The following is a 22,719-nucleotide window of genomic DNA, read 5'->3' on the forward strand; positions in this document are numbered from 1 at the left end:
TTGGATAAAAGTGAAAATAATTGAGGTGTCATTTCTTAATTGGGCAGTTTATCCTTAAAAGGCCTTGTAGAGAGAGATGGGGCTCCATTTTTAGTTTGTTGGAGTGAAGTGCTGCAGAACTCAGGGTTTGTGAGACTGTAACAGAGATAGGAACTAACAAACATCTGAGTCCAAACACAAAATTCCATCTAGCACATTTAATCCCAACCTTGGCAAAAAAGAAGTTAAGACTCAACACCTCTCCATTTACCTCCTGGTTCAGAAAAAACCCACTCCAATGTTTTCATGCTCCAAATAAATGATCCCAGGCAGGACTCAGCCCTGTTTTGTGCTTGCAGGACATTGATGTGATATTCAGCAACATCTCAGACATCCACGAGCTGACAGTGAAGCTTTTGGGCCTGATTGAGGACACTGTGGAAATGACAGATGAAAGCAGCCCTCACCCCCTGGCTGGCAGCTGCTTTGAGGACCTGGCAGAGGTTTGGTGTTTCATTTGGTTGGTTTAGGGGGTTTTTATGTTTGTTTTTATTAAATCACTCAAATTGGGTGTAGTGGTTTTGTGACGGTGTTCACAGGGGTTCTTGGATGAGGGAAGAGACGAGGATCTGACTCCATGTTTCAGAAGGCTGATTTATTATTTTATGATATATATTATATTAAAACTATACTCAAAGAATAGAAGAAAGGATTTCATCAGAAGGCTAGCTAGGAATAGGAAAAGAAACAATGATAACAAAGGCTTGGGGCTTGGACAGAGTCCGAGCCAGCTGACTGTGACTGGCCATTAATTACAAACATCCACATGAGACCAATCCCAGATGCACCTGTTGCATCCCACAGCAGCAGATAATCAATGTTTACATTTTGTTCCTGAGGTTTCTCAGCTTCTCAGGAGAAAAATATCTTAAGGATTCTTCAGAAAATATTGTGGCTCCATGGTTTTGGTTCACCAGTTTGAGATTTGGCCAGCTTTGAGATTTCCTGACCAATGCACCCAGGAGTGTGGAGGGTTCAGTGCTGCCCAATCCCAGCACCCATTTCCTGCTGGGAGGGAAGATCGGGAGAAAGGCAAAGCTCAAAACCTTAAAAGGGTCTAAAGAAAACTTTTTTAACAGTAACTAAAAGAAAGAGTGATAATAATCACAACAAAACCTTCAGAGCACTTCTCCTCCCCCACAAGCTTTTCTTTCCCACTGACAATGTGAAGAAACAAAATGAGTGAATGGCAAATTTTTGGTTTTATCTGAAAATTATGATGTTTATCTTAAAAATTAAAGTTTTTATTTATGTTTTATTTTTTTTTTCTATTTATAACAATTAAACTTTTATATTAAGTTTGAATTTTGCTTTTATATATCTTCCATTTTTAAGATCTGAGGCTTGCATGGACACCCCAGCACCACCTGGAGAATAGTTACATTTTTGTGGCTATAGAAAATAGTGATTTTTGGGCACAGGTGCCACTCATTTAGGAATAGACCATAAAGATAAAGTTTTCTTGGCATTGCTTCAATAACCACTCACATAGGAAAGTCCAGCTGACCAAGTCTTAGCAGTTATTGAAGCATAATTGCTTTGTAATGATAAGGAGAAGTGTTTGATCAATGGATTAAAGCAGTTATGATATTAAAACTATTTTAAAAAAACCTTAAATTTGAAATAGTGCAGCATTATCCTGGAAAAAAATCTGATTTTATTGCAAAAGCTGCTCTGAGTCATCCAGTGCCTTAATGGAAACAAATCCTTTTCAGTGAGTGAAAATCTCATCTGATTTTTCATTCACTGAAAAACTTGAAGAGGAAATGAAGTCCAGATTATTTTTCCAAGCTTTTTATGAAGGTAATATATTTGAATTTATGAATTCAGTTAGTATGGGGCAAGACCTGCTCAGTAAGTGAGCTGTTGGTGTGATCATCTCACGGGGTGAGATCATCTTTGTGTCGGTGTTTGCAGAAGGAATCATTAAAGGGAGATAGCAGAGTGAAGTGTTTATTTGCTCTGCTTATCTCCCTGCCAGCATTGTTCATTTAGTGTTGCCATTAAAAAGGTCCTTCAACTTCTTGGGAAGGATAATTAAAACCAAACAAGCCTTGCAAGCTGGAATCTTCCTGCTTTGTCTGTTTTTTTCTGCATCAGCTCCCTGGAAGGTTTCAAAACATAAATATTGTCGTGGTTTTGAGATAAGGAAGTGTGGGGGAAATAAAACATTGGTTTTGCGTATGGGAAAAATAAAATATTTTTTGCTGGTGTGGAGGAAACTCAGAAACACCCAGAAGTGGGAGATGGATGGTTGAGGACAGGGCAGAAAGTTTCTGAAGGGGTCTTCTCAGGGCAGCTGATGGAACAAGGGGTTGTCAGTAGGTTGTAAATTTATTTTCTGCTGTTTGTGTTTCCATAAGAGGAGTTTTAAGTATCCAGAAGGGAATAAAGGTGGGAGCAGTGCACACAGCCAGGGGTGAAATGGGCAAACCCCAATCCAGGGCCACATCCTGCACTGGGATCCTTACAGGGACATCAGGGTGATGCTTCCACAGAATCCCAAAAGGGTTTGGGTGGGAAGGGACCTCAAATCCCAGCCAGTGCCACCCCTGCCATGGCAGGGACACCTCCACTGTCCCAGGGTGTCCAAACCCCAGTGCCCAGCCTGGCCTTGGGCACTGCCAGGGATCCTGGGGCAGCCACAGCTGCTCTGGCAATTCCAGCCCAGCCTCTCCCCACCCTCACAGGGAAGAATTCCCAATATCCCACCTAACCCTGCCCTCCTTCAGCCAAAAGCCATCCCTTTCAATATTCCAGAATTCCGTATTTCAGTCACTTTTGCAGCATTGCAAGCAGAAAACCCTTTTTAAATAATTCATCTCTTTAGGAAGATCCCTAATGCAGTTCATTTTAATCTCATAAAACAAACCCAAACATAAAACAAACCCAAAACATAAAAACACTGATTGAAGTCTGAGTGGAAGAAACTGAAAGCAATTGTAAATGCAGTAAAAATATAAAATTATTCCAGAAGAGAGCCCAGAGTCAGGGAATGCTGGCCTGGCTCCTTCAGTGGGTTTGCACTGTGGATTCCACTGTGACTGGAGCCTTCAGCAATGTTCAAACAAGCTTTTGTGGGGTTGGCATTCCCAAATCCAGAGCCTGGCAAGCACTGGGGTGAAGAGAGGGATGTGCTGAGGCCAGCAGTGACTCAGGAGTGAATCAGTCCCTGCAGGGCCTGGGATCAGCCTGACAGGCCCTGGCACAGCCCAGCTGGGGGCCAGGAATGATCCTGCAGCCAGGAATGATTCCTGCAGGGATTCCTGCAGCCAGGAATGATCCCTGTGCAGCCAGGAATGATTCCTGCAGGGATTCCTGCAGCCAGGAATGATCCCTGTGCAGCCAGGAATGATCCTGCAACCAGGAATGATTCCTGTAGGGATTACTGCAGCCAGGAATGATCCCTGTGCAACCAGGAATGATCCCTGTAGGGATTCCTGCAACCAGGAATGATTCCTGTAGGGATTCCTGCAACCAAGAATGATTCCTGCAGGGATTCCTGCAGCCAGGAATGATCCCTGTGCAACCAGGAATGATCCCTGCAACCAGGAATGATTCCTGTAGGGATTCCTGCAGCCAGGAATGATCCCTGTGCAGCCAGGAATGATCCCTGTAGGGATTCCTGCAGCCAGGAATGATCCCTGTGCAGCCAGGAATGATTCCTGTAGGGATTCCTGCAGCCAGGAATGATCCCTGTAGGGATTCCTGCAGCCAGGAATTATCCCTGTGCAACCAGGAATGATTCCTGTAGGGATTCCTGCAGCCAGGAATGATCCCTGTGCAGCCAGGAATGATTCCTGTAGGGATTCCTGCAGCCAGGAATGATCCCTGTGCAGCCAGGAATGATCCCTGTAGGGATTCCTGCAGCCAGGAATGATCCCTGTGCAACCAGGAATGATTCCTGTAGGGATTCCTGCAGCCAGGAATGATCCCTGTGCAACCAGGAATGATTCCTGTAGGGATCCCTGCAGCCAGGAATGATCCCTGTGCAACCAGAAATTGTTCCTGTGCAGCCAGATATGATCCCTGCAACCAGAAATTATTCCTGCAGGGATCCCTGCAACCAGAAATGATTCCTGAAACCAGAAATTATTCCTGTACAGCCAGAAACTATTCCTGTGGGATCCCTGTGCAGCCAGAGTGATTCCTGTGGGATTTCTGCAATCAGAAATTATTCCTGCAGGGATTTCTGTACAGTCAGAAATTATTCCTGTGGGATCCCTATACAGGCAGAAATTATCCCTACAACCAGAAATTATTCCTGCAGGGATTCCTGTACAACCAGGAATGATTCCTGTGCGATTCCTGCAATCAGAAATTATTTCTTTGGGATCCCTGTACAGCCAGGAATGATCCCTGCAATCAGAAATGATCCTTGCAACCAGAAATTATTCCTGTAGGATTCCTACAACCAGAAATTATTCCTGCAATCAGAAATTATCCCTGTGGGATCCCTGTGCCTCCAGGTTTCCCTCCCATCCTGCTGTAGCTGATCCTGTGCAGTCACAGCTCCATACTCCCAACAAAACAATAATTTTTGCATCCAAACCCGTGATGGCACTTGAGGATTTTCCCCTGGGACTGGTTACTCTGTCCCAAATGAGATATTTTCACTAGAAAAGTGTCCCAAGTTTGCACATTGTCCATCCTTATGGACAGAGGGGAGGTAAAATTGCCATTCCATGTGAAATGGGGAGAAAAGCAAAAACTTCTCTTGGTCCCCACTGCTTCAGTACAACAAACTTTGTGTTGGCCATAAAGATGGGGAGGTTGAGGAATTCCAAGAAAATTTTGAGCATTTAAAAGCTGGAAGTGAAATAAGATTGTGGTTTATTCAATATTTATTTTGCAAAATCAATATTTTCTTGAAAAGTTCCATCAGCTTATTCAAGGAAATTGTTGTAGCAGCTGGGACAGAAATAGTTTGGATCCTTCACTCCTGTTTATAATTCTGTTTTTATTTAGGAGCAAGCCTTTGATCCATATGAAACCTTGTCCCAGGATATTCTCTCTCCACAATTTCATGAGCATTTTAACAACTTAATGGCCAAACCTGCTGTGGCTCTGCACTTCCAGGTGAGTGCAAATGAGAAATCCTGAATGGTTTAATTCTCGTATTTCAAAGGTTGGAATTCTGTCAGTAATTCTTTGCTTCAACCAAGGAAGAAATCCTCAAGGTCCTTCCCCTCCTTCAGTGTGGGATATTTTGACTTTGCCTCTTGTACAAACAGGGCACAGCTCTGACCCTTCCATGGGTGGTTTGCAGGTTTTTTTCTCCTCACACCCTGTATGAGAACAGAGGGTGAATTCTCACACTGCCACTTTGATTTTACCTTTTAGAGGCACACAAACACCATATTTTCATTTTCTTCTCTGCACATCCAGCCCTGAGGCTGTGACTGGTTCTTTTTCTGGAATAATTCCTCAGTAATTCCTTAGTCACTGCTGGCCAGCAGGATAATCTGTGATTCTTTTATTGGTTTATTGCTTCTTTCTGCCTGTGTAGCAGATTTATTAATTAAAATTATAAAAAATATTTTAATAAATATTAAAATTATTTAAAATGCTGCTCAGGCTGGCTTGGTGTTCAGAAATGCCCTTAGAGAAGGTGCTGAGCAAGTGAGGGGGCACTGGTGCTCCCAGTTAAACCCAGTTAAACTCAGTTTAGGGGTACTGGGACATCTCTGCAGGATGAGATCCCTCTGAGCCTTTCCTTCAGGGAATGTTTCCTCTGCAGCTCCTTGCTGAGCTGGATCATCTCTTCAATATTCCTCAATATTAAATTCAATATTTCGTCAATATTAAGGAAATTCCTATTGAGTATTCCTTCAATATTAAGCAAGGCTCTTTGCCTCCTGCCCCCCCTAAAAATTTAAAGCTCAAAGCTGGAATTTGATTCTTTTATTCCAGATTAAATTGATATTTTAGTCAGGAGGTGAATCTGGCCTCCTTCCTGTCCCTGAGGTAATTCAGTCTCTCCGCAGATGGAAGGTGCAGGAATTTCACCACTGGCTGGAAAAATCTCTCCTCATCTTACAGCCTGAATTACTGCCTCAGTAACTGCTGGGAATGGAAAATATTTCTCATTTTTTAAGTGATAAACCTGTGATTCTCAGTTTCTGAGGGTGATACTGATTTCTGCAGTACCCAGTGAGGCCTCCATATATCTGTGAGATATTAGACATAATTGAGAGCACAGTGAATATTCTGAATATTTCAGTGTAAATAATCCTGGTTTTTCTTCTTTCCAGTCCACAGCTGAAGGATTTAAGGAGGCTGTCCAGTATGTCCTGCCTCGCCTCATGCTGATCCCAGTCTATCACTGCTTGCACTACTTTGAGTTGCTGCAGGTAAATGGAGACACACTCTCCTTTCTGATTGAAAATAATTATTCATGTAAAAAATCTGAGCTTTTAAATAGCTGGTTATATTTTATTTAATCCCTCAGAAAATTAAAATTATTTAACACTGTTACTTGGTTTCTGAAAATTAAAAGCTTATTTTAAAAATCTTAAAAAGCACCTGTTGCTCCCATATAAACATTTAAACTACATTTTATTAAGCAAATCTTTATTGAACTTGAGTTCTAATATAGTTGAAAAAAATTAAATTTTAATTTAATTAAAGTTGAATTAAATTTAAATTTAAATTTAAAGAATTTTAAAAACCTGAAAATTGAATACACAAATCTAGTTTCTTCCTTCTATGAGTTCTGAATTTTTTGTCCATTCAGAAGCTAAGCAGGATTCAGTCAGAATTCTCAGTCTCAGGTCGCACTCCAGTGCAGCTCTGTTTATTTTTATTATTTCAGAATAATCCATTCTTAATATTCAGCCACTTCCCCTGGGTCCTAGTTGGAATTAGCTGAGGATAATGTAAAAAAGGTTCTGTTTGCCCCATTGTGGGGAGAAAGTTTGTAATGCTTTGAGGGTAAATGAATTATTAACTAACAGGGATGAATTAAATTAAATGGGTAGAACAGCCCGTGGCTGTAGCTGACATTTGGAAATAGCAGCAGGAATTACTCTGGGAGGTTCTCAGTGTGAAATCTGATGCTGCACAGGTGAGTTACAGGGATTTCCTTGGTGTTTTAAAGGATTTACTTGTGTGAAGGAAGAAAACAGAATTTTTCTATAATCCAACCTGAATATTTCAAGGAGTTGGGTTAATACCAGGTCTGACAGCAATATTTAGCACAAGCTCCTTTTTTTTTTTTTTTATTTCTACTTCATTTCACTCTTGTTTTCCTCGTGTCTGCTGTGATTTTTTGCATATCCTGATTTAAATACGTAAAAACAAGGGATGATTTATTTTGACCTATCCCCAGTGAATGGATTGCCAGTATTTTGCAGAAAAGTTGAAATCCCAGAATGGTATGGGTTGGAAGGGACTTTAAAAATCATCTGGTTCCAACCCCTGCCATGGGCTGGGACAGCTTCCAATGCACTAAATATTTGTGATTTCAGTACATTTTTAACTATTAAGCATTTCTAGTGATAGTCAGTTTAGAAAACAGTTTAAAAAAACTTTTAAAAACCCCAAACAATCTTAATTTTCTACAACTTCCTGACAGGAGGGTGGGGGACAGGAGAGTCAAGCTCTGCCAAGGGAGGTTTAAATTGAATATCAGGGAAAATTTCTTCATCAGAAGAGTCTCTTTCAAAATAATGAACTTCCCTTTCCATGATCATCGCCTGTGTGGGACAATTCTCTGGAAATTGTGAAAATCTTGCAGGCTGAAAAGCCAGAATTGGGGCAGGGACCTGACTGGTACTGAGGTCAGGCTGATTAATGCCCCATTGTGTCTCAGAGCTGGGAAAGTGCATCAGAAGGAAATTTAAGGATGAAATCACCTGCTGCCACAGCCCTGGGGGATTCTGAACCTGGAGCTGCTTTTACAAGTGTAAAATATATTGTGTTTTTTCCCTTTTTAAGAAAACATTACCACAGGTGCCCTGTAGAGCAGATTTTTTCTCCTATTTTTGATAAATGAAGCCTGGCAAAATAATTTTGTTGTGTTTTTATTTATTTTAAAGGATCATACAGCATGAAAGATGATCATTTAGCAGTGAAAACATTTAAATTTGACCTTTATCCACAGAGTATGAGATTTCTGAGTGGAATCTGACACTTGGCTGTCTCACAACCTTGTGAGCACAGAACAGAAATCTGAAATATCACCCTGGAGAAATGGTCAATCCAGAGTATTTTGTTGTGTTCCCATTAGTTACAGGTTTCAAATCTGCATTTTATGTTGTTCTTTGAAAAAATCCTGAATTTACAGCAGGGATTTTTAGAAATCAGAGTGGTTTCAGGGATAAAAAAAGTATTTATTCAAAAATTCTAATACATTATTGTAATAATTATAAAATTATTGTAAATATTGTATAAATATATAATTGTTATAAATAATGTAATAAACATTATTACAATAATGTGTATTCTATTATTATCTGTTATATTAATTACATTTTATTATATGTTATATTACTACAATATATAACATTAAAAACTGGTGGTATTGCTTCTCTGTTGCCATTGCATTTGCCTCTAGGAATTATAGCTGAAAACCAAAATGAAAGCAAAAAAGCAACAAAACATTCATATTTTCACAGTTTCAGTAGGGAGAGAAGCTCAGATTGAGACTTTTAGTCCTTGAGAAAGTTACCAAAAACCTCCTCTGGATTGGCATGTGAATAAAATAATGATTTACACAAACACAGGCCTCAGTATTTGCTTTTTTTTGCAAAACAGCTAAACTGAAATGAATAAAATTAAAGTGTGAAAAGCCTGAAAATTCTTTCAAGCTGTAGAACTTTTCCTCCTTGTTGGGAAAACCTTCAGGATCTGCATCAGAGCCTGCTCCTTGCCTGAGCAAAGGGCTCAAGGTCCTGGGTGAATCCCTCCTTCCCTAATTCCTGCTCCTGACTCACCCAGCAACATCTGAAATTATCCCTCAAATGCTTCTCCCACCCTCAGGATTCTGCATTTCACACCTTTTCCATGTTCTTTGCATTTCCATGGCTGGCAGCAAGGAAAAATAGAATTTCCAGAGGTAGACATCTTAATTTTCCCTTCCCTGTGCTGTTCCTCAGCTTACCAGAAATTTTGAGCCACAAAACTCTTCCTTTCTTGAATATGGAGGTTGTTTGAGCATGGAAAACTAAAAATTTGGTAATTTAAACAACGTGGGAGTGTTTCTCAATTAGTTTTAGAATAAACTGAGGGATCCCAGCCGAGGGAATGTAGTGGGGAAAGGAAAAGAAGGATTCTGCCATGCCAGTGAGTGTAAGGAAGATTTCCCTTCAAGTCTGGAGGTAAAACAGAGTTTATCCCAAACTGCATGGCAAGTTGACATAATTTTGCCCACCAATTTATTAGCTTGAATTTTCCTTTTAAAAATTCAGAGTCCCAGCTGGAAGGGACCTTAAAACCCATCTCATTCCAGCCCCTGCCATGGGCAGTTCAGATGCTGTTGGATGTGAAAAGGGTTAAAAAGAAAAATCTCTTTTATTTTTTCAATAGTTTTTTAGGTACCACTTTAAAGAACCAAAAAGAGGAACTTTCAGGTTTTGCTCAAAGCATGTTGCTACCAGGTGGATGGAGATTATATGAAAATCTGTGGAATTCCCTAATTCAGGAAGTTTCTGTTGAGTGGAGGAGATGAATTTAGCCTTTATACCAAGGCAATACATTTGTTCTCACTGTCTTTACATTTTTCTGCAGTAGCAAATCTTGAATTTCAGACTTTATTTTGCTGTTTGCTCTGTGCAAAATCCTTGAGTTTGCTGAAGGTGCCAGAATTCAGGATGATAAGAAGCAAAGAAAATCTTGCTCCTTCTTGTCTTAAATTTGGATTGTTGAGATGAACTCATGGAAGGAAGATAGACAGAGTTCCATAAACCAGCTCTGAATCCTTGGCTATTTCAAACCTTCAAATTCTTGAATTTATCCAGTTTGAAACAGGATGTTTTGATGAGATAACTGACAATTAGCATTAAAGGATAAAGGGTGGGTAAATTAAAGGGTAAATGTTTCTAAACTCGATAACTACCCTCTGATTTTCCTGAAGCTCTGACAAATATTTGTAATTTCATGCACATCTACTTTTGGCTGGGGCTCTGTAAAAAGTCACTGACTTGAAATCACCGAAATTTCACCGAGTGCTTCTTTCAGTCTTCTTACCGGGCTGGAAATGAGGCAGATGTGAAAGAAAACCAATGTTTGTTGTGTGTCAGCAATTGCAGGAGTGCAGTGAGGATGAAGAGGACAGGGAGTGCCTGAAGCAGGCCATCACAGCCCTGCTGAACCTGCAGTGCAGCATGGAGCGCATTTACAGCAAGCACTCGCCGCGCCGCCGGCCCGGGTAAGCACCGCAGAGCCTCCTGCCTGCCCACATGCCAGGGAGGGACATAAATCCCCTTTTCCTGCTGGAAAATCTCTGTGTTTCCTTTTCAAGGCATGTGTTGTTGCCAGTTTTCTTTGTAGATGGAGCAGCAAGCAAAACTCATCCACTTGTAAGAATAATGTGAATATTCGTCTTGGTTTAAAAGGATAGATGTCTGTTAAGGAAGGCAGGAGTCTCTCCTGAAATGGAAAATGTAAATGCCTTCTCTATGAATTATAATTTTGAAAATAAGGGGTTTTCAGGTAAAGACATGAGAGTAAGAATAATCGCTTTTATTAGAGAAGAAAATAAAAATAAAATTTAAAAATGCAATAGTACAAAACAACAGAATCAGAAATGGACCTGGCACCCTGTGGGTCAGCCCCATGCCATGGGGGCTCAGCCCTCCTGCAGTGCCAGCTGTGGCTCTGCTGCAGCAGGGATCCTGCACAAGGGGGGAGTTTTCCTCTGCAGCTCCAGGGCTGCTGCAGATGGGCCTGGGCTCCCTCTGGCCATGCAGGGCAGCAGAAAGCTGCTCCTCTGGCAGTGCAGGGGGCAAAGGCTGCCGTGCTGTGCCAGGCTCAGATTGTGCCCAGGTAGGAATGCTTGGCTCCTCCCCTGGGCGGAGCAGCTCCCCATGGGATGCTGGCATTGGATCAGCCCTGCAGGGACACTCAGTGGCCATGGACAGCAGAGATCTCCTGCAGGGAGGGTTGGCTGGGGGAGAGATAAAGAAACAACTGCCCCAGGAACAGCAGAGAGCTGCCCCAGCTCTGACAGATGGGGATAGAACACACACCCCTAAACCACATCTTACTCCCCAGGACAATATTCTACTCCTGCCCACCCAAAGCAGTGCATGTGGCTTATTTAGAACTTGATTAGGGCAATTTGAGGGAAAAAACGTCCCGATTTCAGCAATTAATTGCGTTGATTATTTTAGTCTTTTGGGATGGTAAATCTGGAGCATGCCCACCGTGACACTTGCTGTTCCTCCTGGCAGGGAGCCGGTCTGTCGCTTCTACCACCGGCAGATCAGGAGCAAACACTTGGCCATCAAAAAAATGAACGAAATCCAGAAAAACATCGACGGCTGGGAAGGCAAAGACATCGGGCAGTGCTGCAACGAGTTCATCATGGAAGGAGGGCTGACCAAGATCGGGGCCAAACACGAGCGCCACATCTTCCTCTTCGACGGGCTGCTGATCAGCTGCAAGGCCAACCACGGGCAGTCGCGGCTGCCCGGCTACAGCAGCGCCGAGTACAGGCTCAAGGAGAAGATCGTCATGAGGAAGATGCAGGTGGTGGACAAGGAGGACACCGCAGAGTACAAGCACGCCTTCGAGCTGGTGTCCAAGGACGACAGCAGCGTGCTGTTCGCGGCCAGGTCGGCCGAGGAGAAGAGCACGTGGATGGCGGCGCTGGTGTCGCTGCAGTACCGCAGCACCCTGGACAGGATGCTGGACTCGGTGCTGCTGCAGGAGGAGAACGAGCAGCCCCTGAGGCTGCCCAGCCCCAGCGTCTATCGCTTCGTGGTGGAGGACTCCGAGGAGAACATCGTGTTTGAGGACAACCTGCAGAGCAGGAATGGCATCCCCATCATCAAAGGGGGCACGGTGGTGAAGCTCATCGAGAGGCTGACCTACCATATGTATGCAGGTATCCTCAGCTGTGGGTTTTCATCCTTTCATCCTTAGGGTTTTTTCTGCTTGTAATGAAATGTAAAATAAGATCTGCGGGGAGTAAAAATATGTTATTAAATCACCTGGCTTTGTAGGCAAAGCTGAAAGAAATTCTGAGTATGCAAACCTTTCATCCCCTAAAAAAACCACAAAAATGTTTCCATGTTTCATCCTGGCCAAAGCAATGGAGTTGTTACAGGCTGAGGCTCTGTGAAGGAAGAAAAGGGTTAAAGGTTATATTTATTATAATTTTTATTTTTAGCTGTATTTTTTATATTTATTGCATTCAGCCTGCCACTCTGTGAAGTATCTGGGTTGGAGGTTATATTTATTATATTTTTTCGTTATTATTATTTAATTTTTAATTTTTTTCTGTATTTTTTATATTTATTATGTTCAGTCTGCCACTCTGTGAAGTATGTGAGTTGAAGGTTATTTTTTTTTTCTTACTTTATTTGTTATTTTGCTGTATTTTTTATACTTATTACATTCAGCCTGCCACTCTGTGAAATATCTGGGTTGAAAGTTATATTTATTATATTTACTGTATTTTTATTAATATTGTTTACATTTTTATTTTGTTATTTATGTTATTTTTTATTTTGCTGTATTTTTTATATTTATTATATTCAGCCCACCACTCTGTGAAGTATCTGAGTTGAAGGGGTTTTTTTTAATTTTATTTGATTATTTATATTTAATTTTTTATTTTGCTGAACTTTTTATATTTATTATATTCAGCCTGCCACTCTGTGAAGTATCTGGGTTGAAGGTTATATTTATTATATATTTTTTTAATTTTTATTTTATTACATATTTTTTATTTTGCTGTATTTTTTATATTTATTATATTCAGCCTGCCACTCTGTGAAGTATCTGGGTTGGAGGTTATACTTATTATATTCACTGTATTTTTTATACTTATTACATTCAGCCTGCACTCTGTGAAGTGTCTGGGTTGGAGGTTATACTTATTACATTCACTGTATTTTTTATATATTTATTACATTCAGCCTGCCACTCTGTGAAGTGTCTGGGTTGAAGTTTATATTTATTATATTCACTGTATTTTTTATATATTTATTACATTCAGCCTGCCACTCTGTGAAGTGTCTGGGTTGAAGTTTATATTTATTATATTCACTGTATTTTTTATATATTTATTACATTCAGCCTGCCACTCTGTGAAGTGTCTGGGTTGAAGTTTATATTTATTATATTCACTGTATTTTTTATATATTTATTACATTCAGCCTGCCACTCTGTGAAGTGTCTGGGTTGAAGTTTATATTTATTATATTCACTGTATTTTTTATATATTTATTACATTCAGCCTGCCACTCTGTGAAGTATCTGGGTTGGAGGTTGTATTTATTATATTCAGTGTATTTTTTATATTTATTACATTCAGCCCACCACTCTGTGAAGTATCTGAGTTGAAGGGTTTTTTAAAATTTTATTTTATTATTTATATTTAATTTTTTGTTTTGCTGTATTTTTTATATTTATTATATTCAGCCTGCCACTCTGTGAAGTATCTGGGTTGGAGGTTGTATTTATTATATTCACTGTATTTTTTATATATTTATTACATTCAGCCTGCACTCTGTGAAGTGTCTGGGTTGAAGTCACCATCAGCGTTTCTCAGCCTGTCAGTGTCAGAAAGGCCCAGAAGTGAGAGCTGTAGGAGTTCCATGAAGTGCTGATGCTGAGGAAAACGCTGGGTCTCAGTTTTGGGGTGCAAGGGGAAGCTGGTGCTGTTGGGACTGATGTGCAATTTTTGTTACATTTCCCCAATAGCTCAGCTGGTCAGGGAGAGTCATTTCTCAGGGAAGGCTGAGACAGAGGTTTTAAGAGAATCTTGGATGTGCAGTTCAGTATTTTTCAGGGAAATGCACCAAGGAACTGAGTGAAAATTTCCCAAGCCCCGTCATTTCTGGTGTTTTTCAAATACAGTGCTTGACATACAACCTCAGTGTCTTCTCTGCACATTAAACTTTTTCTTTGTATTTTATTTCTCATCTTTTACAACTGGATATAAACCCCCTGCTGTCATTTCCTTGCTCAATCCTTACAGATCCTAATTTTGTCCGGACTTTCCTGACCACCTACCGCTCCTTTTGCAAGCCCCAGGAGCTGCTGAGTCTGCTGATAGAAAGGTGAGCAGTGATCCTCCTTGCTGAAGGGTGGAAAAGGGTTGGAATCACAGAATAAAATCCCAGAATGGTTTGAGAAAGGACCTTAAAATCCATCCAGTGCCACCCCCTGCCATGGCAGGGACACTTCCACTATCCCAGGCTGCTCCAAGCCCTGTCCAACCTGGCCTTGGATGCTTCCAGGGTTGGAGCAATCACAGTTTCTCTGGTAATTCTATTCCAGGGCCTCCCCACCCTCACAGCCAGGAATTTATTCCTCAAATCCCATCTAAGCCTCCTCTCTGACAGTTTGAAGCCTTTCCCCTTGTCCTGTCCCTCCAGTTCCTGATGAGTTTTGTATATTTGGAATCACAGAACATCCCGAGTTGGAAGGGACCCACAAAAATCAGAGATTCCAAGTGCTCCTTTCCTGCTCAGGATCCCAGTGTCAAATTTCAGTGTTCTGTGAAGTTTATAAACCAGGTTTTCAGTGCTTCCTTTTCCCAGTTTAAATGAGTTACCTGAATGAGGTAAGAGCTGGAGCACCTGGTGTGCCTGGGCTGTGGGTGGTGATGTTGTGAACTGCTGAATTGGCTCATGAGAGACTTGAGTGCACGATGGAAATGAGGACAGAAACGTTCCAGGCAGTTTGTTTGAAGGCACAGGATGAAGGTAAACAGCATTTTAATGCAGTGTGGTAAAGCTGCTCTTAAGCTTTCATCTAATCTTCCCTTAATCATGCCAGCAGGTCCTTAAAAACCTTCTATCCCAGTCTAGACATGGTGTGATGAGCAGAGCAGCAGAGAATTAGCAGGGTGTGGAGCTGGGCTGAGGGAATTCCGGGCAAACCGGACGGCAGAGCAGCACCTGCCGAGTTTATATAAATAACATTTCTCTAAACTGCAGCTTGTGCACAGAGGGGCTGTGCTCTGTCCTGCCTGCCATCCCTGTGTGGTGTTCCCCCAGGTTTGAGATCCCTGAGCCCGAGCCCACGGAGGCAGACAGGCTGGCCATCGAGAAGGGGGAGCAGCCCATCAGCGCCGACCTGAAACGCTTCCGCAAGGAGTACGTGCAGCCCGTGCAGCTCAGGTGTGTGTGCGCCCCTGCCTGCCCTGGCACTGCCAGCCTGGCCTGCCCTGAGCTCCTGCAGCCTCCAGTCTCTGCTGGAGGCTTCAGCCGTGTCTGCCAGCATCACATCCCAAATGCTGTCCCGATTATCCCAGCGGCTGCTGGGGCTGAGCTGGCCCAGCTGGGATCCCCACCCACAGCGCCTGCGCCTGAGGGATGTGGAGCTCCGAGCAGGGCTGAGCTCTCAAAGCATTCCTTGTTCCCAGCCCTGGGAAGATAATTCCTCTGTTCCCAGTTTTCCAGCCCTGCTGGTGTTCCACTCCCTTTCCCAGCCCCGTGCATGTGTTTGCTCACAGACAGGCAGACTCTTGTCTGTGCTGCACAGTGCAGTGGGCTGCAGGGAATCTTCAAGGTCCTGCTGACCAAGCTAATTTGGGGAACAATTAAGCATTTCTAGCATGAATGAGAGTAATTGTTGCCCTGATTTGGGATCGAGACAGGAGCAGACAGATCACAAGCAGTGTTTGCTTGAGCAACTTTTAGTCATTACACTGATGAGTAACATCAAGATGTTCCTATTAATGGCACATTAATTTTACTAATATTAATTATTAATTACACACACAGAGAACCCTCAGTTACTCTGCTACAACACATTCCTGTTAGAGCAACAGCAGTTGACTCAAAGGGTCACACTGACATGCCAGTACCTCCAAGGTGTTCAGAAAGTCACTCAGGGCTCCCATTTTTATCAGAAACCCATGTGCATATATATATAAAATATTTAAAAGACAAATCTGTGGGTAACCCTGCAGTTTTCCTCCACACAGAGCTGCCACCACCTTCTTGAATGTGATTTAAGTCACACAACCTCACCATAACCTTGCTCCTCCTGCATGCTGCTGGCCTTGGGCAGCTTATCAGGCCCTTGGTGTTCCCACTTTATCAGCTGCTGGGGGTTCAGCAGCACCACAAGTCTCCACAGTTATCAGTTCCTGGCAGAGCTGCCTCTCAGCTCGTGCTCTCCCTGCTTTTGCTGTTTTCTGGGAGCTGTTTCTGATCCTTACTCTGTATTTCCAGCAGTTTGAAGCTGTCTTCAGCTGCAAATGAGTGACTTTGGGCTGCTGGTGGATAAACTCAGCACTTTGTGCATTCCAGTGTTGTTAAAAACATTGATCTCTACTTCAGAGACTGCAATTTGGGAAAAAGGGGGAGAATTGAAAGTGTTTATTCCTTCCCTGCTTCCCTGCACTCTCCATCTTGTAGAAAATGCAGTGCCCAGGCATGAAAGGACACAAATGAGAGGGGATGGGAAGGAGGAGGAGCTGAGCTGGAAGTGCAGTCAGCAGATCCAGGCACTCTCTGCCTTTCCCAGAGTTTTCACCACGGAATCTCAAGGGCAGAGATGGATTAGATAAGGTCCTGTTACATGAAACTTGGATTAAAACTTTGCCTCTTGGAATGTGGCATTGATTTCCAGCCTGAGTGATCTGTTTGGGCAGCAATTCTTTTATGGGATAAACCTTCTTTTTTACCTTGCACCCTGGGAAGAGGAGAGTTAAGGAATTTTCCATGTGCCCTTCATTTGTCCTCAGTGTAGGACTGATTTTTGCTCAGGTGATGAATTGCACCTGGATAAATCAAAGTGTTGAAGGTGTGAGCTCAGCTTGTTTACCTGAAGAGACAAACCAGTTTTTTATTCTGATTTATCCTGAGTGCAGAAGGCTGAAAAGCTGCTGGAGTTCACTTTTAGAGACTGATTTATTAATGATTTCTGTAAGAAAGAGTAGAGAAAAATCAAGAGGAAATTCAGTGTTATCCTTAAAGGATGTACTGGATCTAACAGGCCTTTTGTGTCATTAAAAATTGTATAAGCAGGGCAGTAACAGCAACTTTGAAGCTGAAATTGGTGTGTAGGAAAGAAAGAAAGAATGACAAATTTGCTTCTTAACAAGTGGGAGATCCTAATTAGCTTTTCATTAAAAAAAAAAAAAAAACACACAAAGAAAAAAAGGAAATTACAAGGCAAATTAGAAATCCCAATTTTATCTGATTTTGCTACGTCTCTTCCTCTTCTGACACCATCTCAACACTGGCGTTTTTTATATTAGATTTTTAAATAGCACCAAGCTATATTTATGCTAAAACTATTCTTTAAAACCTATAAAATACATTTTCAGGAACAGTTTTAGCATAAATAGTTTTTGGGTTTTAAACCCCTGCCAAGCTCAGTCTTTGCTCTGCTCCTTTGTCCATGTGTATTTTGAGAGTCACCAACTACATGAATGTGGAACTTGACTTTTGTAGGACTGTGGTTCATTTTTATGGGATCAGCCATGGAAGTCCTTTAAAAGAAAGTTAATATTTTTTCCTCTTTCCTCAGAATATTGAATGTTTTCCGGCACTGGGTCGAGCACCATTTTTATGATTTTGAGAGGGATCTGGAGCTGCTGGAGAGGCTGGAGACCTTCATTTCCAGTGTCAGAGGTGCAGTAAGGGGGCTCCTGTTCCTTCCCACGTTTTGGTACAACTTCCCAGGCTGCTCCTGGTGCATTTTGGGCCTGAGAATACCTTTACACACATGAGTAATTTTAATGCCTTTAATTGAGCTGTTTATGAGGCTTCCCTTTACATGAGGAAGCTTTGGCCTGGAGCCTGAACAGCTCCTAAAAATGATTTCAAGCATAAGGATAATAATACTTTAAATATATTTCCTTCTGGACAGCGTGGTCATCCTTGCCTGACTCTGTAATTCAGGCTGTCACCTTCCCCTTTTCCATAGAGAATTCCTTCCCTTTTGCTTACTGAGCTTTTTCCATCCTAATTTTTCCCATTTATACAAAGTTCCAATTGAAAATCATTAATCTTTCAGAAGAGGATATTGGGCCCATTTGGTATTTCTTCTTTTTGAACTAGATTTTTTTGGCAGCCTCTGTGGAGGGCAGCAGTGTTGGCTTGTTTAATCCTCATCCTGACAGTTCCAGGTTTTCATTTTCAGACTGCCAGGTCTTACATTGGGCAACACAATTCTGAGACAATTAAAAGACCCTGGACACAGGGTCACTTTTTCCCACACCAAAACTGTCAGAGGATGTGGTTAAATAGAGCAAGTTTCACATGTATTTATTTGTCAGCTGATACAGGTGCAAAAACCCATAAGGAAGAAATAGAGAAATACAAAGCTGGTTAATTTACGTGCAGAAATGCAGAATTCTGAGTCTACATTCAAATTTCTGAGGAGCTGGTTTGACTAAATTACCAAAAGTCCTTTAAAATCAGAGTTTCCAAAATGGTTTGGGTTGAAGGGAGCTTAAAGCTCATCCAGTGCCACCCCTGCCATGGCAGGGACACCTCCCACTGTCCCAGGCTGCTCCAAGCCCTGTCCAGCCTGGCCTTGGGCACTGCCAGGGATCCAGGGGCAGCCACAGCTGCTCTGGGCACCTGTGCCAGGGCCTGCCCACCCTCCCAGCCAGGAATCCCAATTCCCAATATCCCATCTATCCCTGCCCTCTGACAGTTTGGATTCATTTCCCCCTGTCCTGTCCATCCATCCTTTATCCAAAGTCCCTCCAACCTGAGCTCCAGTTCCCAAACAGTTTTATGTACAAACTCAAAATATTCCCTCCCCAGAGATTGCTCTATAATATTGACATTTATGAAAGAACATGAATTTCTTAAAAAGCAATTTATTGTAGCAAGATTGATGCACTTTTCCCCTCTTGGACTTGTAGTTTAACCCTCCCCTGTGTCAGTTTAAAACTGAACTTACAAGAGCATTAAAAAACCCGTGTATGGGGGATTTTTTTAAAATGATTTCTCTTGTACAGGAAAGTCCATGAAGAAGTGGGTGGAGTCCATTGCCAAGATCATCAAGAGGAAGAAGGCGCAGGCAGACGGGGTGAGCCACAACATCACGTTCGAGAGCCCGCCGCCGCCGCTGGAGTGGCACCTGTGGCGCGTGGGGCACGGCGAGGCGCTGGAGCTGATGACGCTGCACCCCATCGAGATCGCCCGGCAGCTCACCCTGCTCGAGTCAGACCTCTACAGGCACGGCCCCTCTCACGCTCTGCTTTGCTTCTCTTGGGGTTTGGGAACACAGGGGAGGGCAGGAGCCTGAAATGGAAAATGTAAAATCTTTCCTATTGCATTTATGGGGTGCCCCGATGAAGGCAGGAATGATGAATCTGACTCCATGTTCTCAGAAGGCTCATTTATTACTTTATAATACTATATTATATTAAAGAATACTATACTAAACTATACTAAAGAATACAGAAAGGATACTTACACAATGCAAAAAAGATAATAATGAAAACTCGTGACTCTTTCCAGAGCCCTGACACAGCTTGGCCCCAATTGGCCATTGAGTGAAAACAGCTCACAGTAGAATCCAATGGAACAATCACCTGTGGGTAAACAATATCCAGACTCATTCCACATGAGCACAACACAGGAGAAGCAAATGAAATAAGAATTGTTTTCCTTTTCTCTGAGGCTTCTCAGCTTCCCAGGAGAAAAACCCTGGGTGAAGGGATTTTTCAGAGAATGTGAATGCCACATCCTCCCTCCAAATTGTCTAATTTTGAAATTAAGGGGCTCTCAGACAAAGATATGGGAGTAGGAATATCAGTTCTTTACTAGGAAAATTAAAAATACAAATGCAGTAGTACAAAAAAGAAAACAAACCCCATCCAGAGCCAGACCATGCCCTGCCCCCTGTGTGTCAGGGGGTGTCCCAGCCCCATGCCAGGGGGGCTCAGCCCTCCTGCAGTGCCAGCTGTGGCTCTGCTGCAGCAGGGATCCTGCACAAGGGGGGAGTTTTCCTCTGCAGCTCCAGGGCTGCTGCAGATGGGCCTGGGCTCCCTCTGGCCATGCAGGGCAGCAGAAAGCTGCTCCTCTGGCAGTGCAGGGGGCAAAGGCTGCCGTGCTGTGCCAGGCTCAGATTGTGCCCAGGCAGGAATGCTTGGCTCCTCCCCTGGGCGGAGCAGCTCCCCATGGGATGCTGGCATTGGATCAGCCCTGCAGGGACACTCAGTGGCCATGGACAGCAGAGATCTCCTGCAGGGAGGGTTGGCTGGGGGAGAGATAAAGAAACAACTGCCCCAGGAACAGCAGAGAGCTGCCCCAGCTCTGACAGGTGGGAAATAGAATATACAACCCCATTTCCAACTAAGACCTGTTTCTTTTTTTGTGTGTGTGTTAGGGTTGGGATTAAAAATGCTTAAGATGGTATTTTTTGTGTTTGGACTTAAATGTTTATTATTTTTTAGTTCTATTATAGTTCTATTATAGTTTTACTTATAGTTAGAAGTTGGGAGTTTTGTCGTAGTTCACTAATAGTTTACAAAATGGCTTTGTTTAGCTCTTTCTACAAGGTTTTTTAAGGATAAACTGTTTAATTAAGAAATGACACAAATTATTTTTACTTTTAACTTAATAACTAATTATTTGTGGTTTGCAACGTGGATTTTTCTATCTAATTATACAATACTACTTAAAGTCATGAAGAAGATGAAGAAGAACTAGCTACTGCTTTTATACTTCTGTTTTGTTTTAGATATATTATTCTGTTTTAAAACTTTAAACTCTAAGTTTTCTACTATGTGATATTACACATTTCTATTTAAACTCTACACTCATAATCTTTATGCTATTTTATCATTTTGGAAGCTTTCTCTGCAGCTTCAGGTTAAATGTAGTGTTTGTTTGGGGGTCACTGTCTTTCAAGACAGAAAGTCTAAAGTTCTCAGCATCAGGGTTCCAACACTCTCACACCTTTTTGTCATTATTTCACCTAAAAAATGCTCCTCATTCACACTATTGGTCAAAAATACCCTGAGACTTCCAGAGTTTACAGGAAGAGGTTTCTTTGCTGTGTGCTCTATGTTAAAATATGCAAAGGAGTGGAAGAAAAGAGTTTTTATCTCCATGTCAGGCTTTTGACAGCAGAAGTGCTGGGGGGATAATTCAGGAGTCTTACAAAATTCAAATTATAAAATCCCGTTCCTGCTTCAGTGATGGGAGGTTTTGTGTTGAAACCAACCTTTTGCTGCAAGTGCTTCACCTTCTTGTTTTCAGCTTTTAACTTTTTTGAAGTTGTTTTCTTGCCCTTTCAGAAGATTAAACTCACTCCTTTGTAATCTCCTTATCTGAAAATGCTTCTTCAAAATTATCCAATTTCAATTAAGATACAAATGTATTTCTTTCTGTACTTGAGCACTCAAAAAGTTGAGTTTTGTAGTAGATGAAGTGGGATTGGATTTGTGAAATAGCAGGTCGTGATTAAGGGGAGAAATAATATTTTAATGAAAACACAGAAATGACAGTTTTTATTGGTACTGAGCATTTTGCCTCCTGTTTTGTCATTGCCAGGGCTGTGCAGCCTTCTGAGCTCGTTGGCAGCGTGTGGACGAAGGAAGATAAGGAAATGAACTCCCCAAACCTCCTGAAAATGATTCGCCACACTACAAACCTCACTCTGTGGTTTGAGAAGTGAGTGCAGGGCAGTGCCATTGAGCACTTCTCCCCTGGGTGTGCTTTGGGCTTTGCTGGTTCATTTCTGCCAAATCCTCCCCTGACTTTCCAACTGGAACATGTGTAAGATGTGATTACAGAAATTCATACTTGAGATTCTGGAGAGAGAGCCAAAATCTGCATGCTGGATGGGTTTTCATGGAAAAATTTGATTTAATAAGTCAGAAAGTGTCAGGTTGTATTTCTGAGTGTTTCTCAAATGCCATCTTTTGATCAGGTGCATCGTGGAAACGGAGAACTTTGAGGAGCGAGTGGCTGTGCTGAGCAGGATCATAGAAATCCTGCAGGTCTTCCAGGACCTCAATAATTTCAATGGAGTTCTGGAGATTGTCAGTGCTGTGAACTCTGTCTCTGTCTACAGGCTGGATCACACATTTGAGGTGAGTTTAGGGCATGGAAGAGGAAATTAAATCAGAATCCAGAGCTGGGTCCCACATGGTTCTGGAGTGAAATCCATTGTTGGCAGCAAAGCCTCCCTGGAGTAAAACCGGAAAAGAAGAATGTGAATAAAATGGTTTGAGTTTTGCATGACTCTGAAAAGCAGCACAAGGCCTTGAACTTACAATCAAATGTTTAATTTTTATTAAAGACCAAATTTTTTAACTTTAAAGTTAAAATAACAATGTGTTTTCAGTAGTCTGGAATGTTTTCTTTGGGATCCACATGACTGAATTGTTGGGGGCTGCAATCCAGAGCAAACCATTGCCACAAGAGGTTCTTTGAAACCTTCATTCCAATTCCTAAATTTTGCTCATAGAGCCAGGGATTTACCTTGTACTTACTAACGGTGCAAATGGTTCTTTGAAACTTTCATTCCAATTCCCAAATTTTGCTCAGAGACCCAGGGATTTCCTTTGTATTTGCTAACCAT

General features: G+C 42.1%; 1 protein-coding gene across 1 annotated transcript in view; it reads left to right on the forward strand.

Annotated features, from left to right (window-relative positions):
* SOS2 (SOS Ras/Rho guanine nucleotide exchange factor 2) overlaps positions 1-22,719 on the forward strand; it is a 52,819-nt gene that overhangs the window by 21,915 nt on the left and 8,185 nt on the right. Inside the window, exons 6-16 of the mRNA XM_059474342.1 lie at positions 339-482; positions 5,008-5,118; positions 6,294-6,392; positions 10,281-10,408; positions 11,433-12,088; positions 14,189-14,270; positions 15,213-15,335; positions 17,698-17,801; positions 19,142-19,361; positions 21,687-21,806; positions 22,066-22,228. Coding sequence (XP_059330325.1) covers positions 339-482; positions 5,008-5,118; positions 6,294-6,392; positions 10,281-10,408; positions 11,433-12,088; positions 14,189-14,270; positions 15,213-15,335; positions 17,698-17,801; positions 19,142-19,361; positions 21,687-21,806; positions 22,066-22,228 — 1,950 coding nt within the window. The remainder of the gene's footprint in view (positions 1-338; positions 483-5,007; positions 5,119-6,293; positions 6,393-10,280; positions 10,409-11,432; positions 12,089-14,188; positions 14,271-15,212; positions 15,336-17,697; positions 17,802-19,141; positions 19,362-21,686; positions 21,807-22,065; positions 22,229-22,719) is intronic.

The sequence above is a fragment of the Ammospiza nelsoni genome, chromosome 6, assembly GCF_027579445.1.
Source record: "Ammospiza nelsoni isolate bAmmNel1 chromosome 6, bAmmNel1.pri, whole genome shotgun sequence".
In the NCBI taxonomy this organism is placed as follows: Eukaryota; Metazoa; Chordata; class Aves; order Passeriformes; family Passerellidae; genus Ammospiza; species Ammospiza nelsoni.